Source organism: Pelmatolapia mariae, linkage group LG13 (genome assembly GCF_036321145.2).
Source record: "Pelmatolapia mariae isolate MD_Pm_ZW linkage group LG13, Pm_UMD_F_2, whole genome shotgun sequence".
Taxonomy (NCBI): Eukaryota; Metazoa; Chordata; class Actinopteri; order Cichliformes; family Cichlidae; genus Pelmatolapia; species Pelmatolapia mariae.
The window spans coordinates 8,317,280-8,321,376 of record NC_086238.1 but is presented as its reverse complement, the minus strand read 5'-3'; the positions used below and the strand labels follow the sequence as shown (position 1 = coordinate 8,321,376).

The 4,097-nt window shown below is 39.3% G+C and overlaps 1 protein-coding gene across 1 annotated transcript; it reads left to right on the top strand.

Annotated features, from left to right (window-relative positions):
- Nucleotides 1-1,328: 1,328 nt before the first annotated feature.
- Nucleotides 1,329-3,400, top strand: LOC134640403 (multiple inositol polyphosphate phosphatase 1-like). The gene is made up of 5 exons (XM_063492200.1): nucleotides 1,329-1,908; nucleotides 1,987-2,181; nucleotides 2,436-2,533; nucleotides 2,663-2,793; nucleotides 3,019-3,400. The coding sequence occupies exons 1-5, from the start codon at nucleotides 1,329-1,331 to the stop codon at nucleotides 3,398-3,400; spliced, it is 1,386 nt and encodes a 461-aa protein (XP_063348270.1).
- The last annotated feature ends 697 nt before the right edge of the window (nucleotides 3,401-4,097 follow it).

Here is a 4,097-nt window from a genome sequence, read left to right as displayed (position 1 = left end):
CAGGGAGTTCCCCACACAACGTCATCAAGTGCTGCCTTCAAGGATAAATGGAAATCGCACAATTTGAAAAATGACGCTTCATGCCAATACAGCAACGTGACCAACGATGAGACTCAGCAGCACACGACTCCCATTAAGCATAAAAAAGCAGCAAAATTGACAACCTACAGCTCGTTTCGGTGTTTTTAGCAGCAACTAGAAATGTTTACATGTTTAATTTATGATTTACCAGCTCAGTCGGAGCATTTAAACACAGCAACAGTGACAACTACAGTGAGGGAAAAATGCAATGTTGTACAGGAACACGACAACTTCAATCATTTTCATCTGAGGCCATCTATTGGTGAAGACTGGACTCTACTTAGTAAGCCACGCTTACTTTCAATTCTGTGTCAGAGTCTTTGATTATTTCTGAAGTTATGAACTATTTTTTCTCAGATTATTTCTAAAAATTACCTTACTGTATCAGTAATACCAAAGCCTTCAGGACATTGTTGTTGTGATTTATATTAGAACTATATAAACTGAACTGAAAATAAAAAGTGGGGTTAAATGTAGTATATATTATGTTATCAGAGGTTATCATAATTTAAAACATAAATAAGAAAACAAGTCTATCTTAATGAACACAAAGCAAATTCTTCAGACAAGCATTTAAAACTGACTGAAGATAAAAATTTGAACCAGCTGGTTTAAATCTACACTATCAAATCATCCTAATGCAATTCTACCATAAAAGGTAAAAGAGCCAATATGAGGCCCCTAGACCTAGCACATTCTGATTCTGTTTTTTGCTTCTTTTGGCATTAGAAAAGAATGGATTTTCTCAAGTTTACTCTTTCACTGTCTTCAAATCCTGATCGACCATAAACAAGAATTTTATAAAGAACTTTGCATTAACAAATGTGTGACTTTTTCTTTTTAGCTAATGAATGTCTTTTATTCATCAGGATCTAACCCTAATTTGTATAATGCAAAGCATACTGGGCACCAAGAAGTCATAAAAACATCAACAAACACGCCCAACCTTTCACGTTAAATATGTTTTCATTTCCTGTTTGTTCAAAACTGAAATTAAAATATCTAGTGACAAGTACTGGAGGAGTATTTAATGAATTGTAATTATGAAAGACAAAGAAACAGTGACGTATCAGTAATGACTGGAAGGGACTTGGGAAGTTAAAGGGGAATGGAAAGTCCTTGGAATTGGAACATGTGCTCTGTGGAAATCAAGGTAAATAAACTGCACTGGACTTTGCTCTGTCCTATTTCTGATGGTGTGACATTGATTTTTTTTTTTTCTTTTTTGGTCTCTTCAAGCGTGCATCATGCTGACTTTTCTTTGGAAATTTACAGTGTTTCATGTTTTTTACACCTCTGGGTTTTTATCTAATTACGTGACGTTCGAAGATGAGGCTAATATACCAGCAATCGCCAAATATTTCAACACGAAAGGGAGGTACGAGGAGGTTAACCCGTATCTCAGAAAGGACATACTTGCTGTAAACAGATCTATTTTACAGCCTCCACTGGATGAATGTCAACAAATTCATCTGACAGCCATAATAAGACATGGCACAAGATACCCGACGACCAAAAATATTAAGGAGATGCAGCAGCTCTATAACATCGTCCTGCACAATGCCTCAGGAGAACAGAGCTGGCTGCACAAATTGCAGACCCAGTGGAGGATGTGGTACACTGAGGACATGGACGGACGACTCGTCCAGAAAGGTGTGGATGAGCTGAAGCACCTGGCTGTCAGGCTGTCAAAGCTGTTCCCCTCACTGATTTCAGAGGAGAAACTTCGAGGTGGATTCATCAAATTCATAACCAGCTCAAAGCACAGATGTGTCAACAGCACACTGTCCTTCAAGGCAGGACTGACAGAGCTGTGGGATATTAAAGGTATGACCATGATTATTATGATGGACCCTTTATGCATAACCTGTTGCTCATTATAACCTGTTGCTTTCCTCTGTGCAGATGTGGAGTTTGATCACGCAGTGAACGATGCTCTCATGAGGTTTTTTGACAAATGCACCAGGTTTTTGGAGGAAGTTGATAACAACCCATCAGCTGTGACAGAGGTGGAGAAGTTCAAGCAAGGGCCAGAGATGAGGAGGGTCCAGCAGAAGATCGCAGACATCCTCAACGTCCAATACAGTTCCATCACATACGGTTGTATCTACAAAACCAAACTGAGTGTATTATCTGCACTCTTATTATCTGTATTAACAGAGCAATGCCTTATTTATAATATCATATATCTTACATCTAAGGTACTTCAGTGTTAACTTCATTCTGAGCAGTCAGATGAAGGCTGCTCTCTAAATGCTTCCTAGTTCATTTTGTGAGGATGCCATCTCTCTGGAAGAGAAGAATTCATGTTTGAACAGCCTGTGTTACTGAACCACTTAACATTTATCTTGCAGATGTGGCTGAGGCTGCATTTTACTTGTGTGCTTACGAATTTGCAATTAGGTCAGTGAAGTCCCCCTGGTGTGAGCTCTTTGACGAGGATGATGCAAAGGTAGGAGATAGCGATCAGATATATTAAGTGCAGATGTTTATGAGGTTGTTAGAGAAGCCAGAAGAATCTTTTGTGGTTTAAACAGTTGAACATCTTGTTTCAATTTTGTGCATTTATCTGGTTTAACAGGTTATTGAGTATGCAAGTGACCTAAGGGAATTCTGGAAAAGAGGCTATGGTCATGATATTAACAGCAAGGCAAGCTGTATCCTATTTCATGACGTGTTTAGCCGAATGAACAAGACGGCCGCTCAGAATAAGTAGGTGAACTTTTAATAACCTGTGGGTTTCTGATGCCCTTGATTAAAGAAATACATGAAATAATTATGTTTAGATAACTATAAACAATTCATCAAAGGACAATTTTATATGGCATGTGGGATGGACTCCAGAGTCCCGCTTTTGTGTTTTCTTTACAGTTTATCTTCAGATTTACAGCAGGAACTGTAGCTAATTTTAAAATTTCTTTCTCCTCTGTGCGGCAGGTTGGGACAGCAGGTGACTGAAGCTGTGACAGTCCAGGTGGGCCATGCAGACACCCTTCTTCCTCTGCTTACCCTTCTGGGCTTCTTCAAGGACAGCGAACCGCTGACATCAACCAACTATGCTGCACAGGCCCATCGCTCATTCCGCACCACTCACATGTTGCCCTATGCAGCTAACTTGATCCTGGTGCTCTCTGACTGCGGGGGAGGCGATCTCAGACTACAGCCGCTGCTCAATGAGAAGCCTGTAACTTTCCCCGGTTTGACTGATCGGTCTTCCATGCCGCTCTATCGTGATGTCCTAGAGCACTACAGTGATCTGCTCCAAGGCTGCAACTTTGAAACCGAGTGTCAGCTGTTCAAGCAGCCTGCTAAAGTTTAGGTAGATATTAACAGCAGCCTTGTTATTTAATTTTTCCACAGTGGAACAAATGATAGGCTCCTACAGTAAAAATGCAACTGGCTGAAAAAGCTTTTATTTCCAAGTGTTCCATCTTGAAGCGATGACCATCTTTTCTTAAGCTCTGACATTAAAGAAATAAATGGACAAATATGCTCTGTTTTATTTCTTTTAATTTGTTTAACGAGATGTTCAAGAAATCTTCTTTTATAGAAAAAAACCCCCAAAAACCTTTAAGTAGTTATAAGCTAAATTCCATGATTGCCGATGGTATATGATTCATTCAAAACTAAATAATAATAAGACATTTTTGCATTAGAGGAGTTCCCATCTGTGGAGTCATAAATCCAGCATAAAGGTTTACAATAGCAGAAGATAATGTCTTTTTTAAATGTATTTATTATTTATTTGCTTATTTATTCCCTGGCAAGGGAGAAGACACTCTCCCCATCCCCCACCACCACACCTAGCATGCAGACACACACACACATATCTTGGCAACACACATGAAAGTATTTCACAACTGATGTCTCAGTTCTGCTTCCCATGCTTGATTTATGTGATTAAAGCCTGTGTTTCAGTGATTTGTGAACTCCCAGATGATGTGACACACACCAACAATAATTAATAACTGTTGTTTGCTTACTCCAGCATCTGCCTTTGCTGATGCCATTGGCAA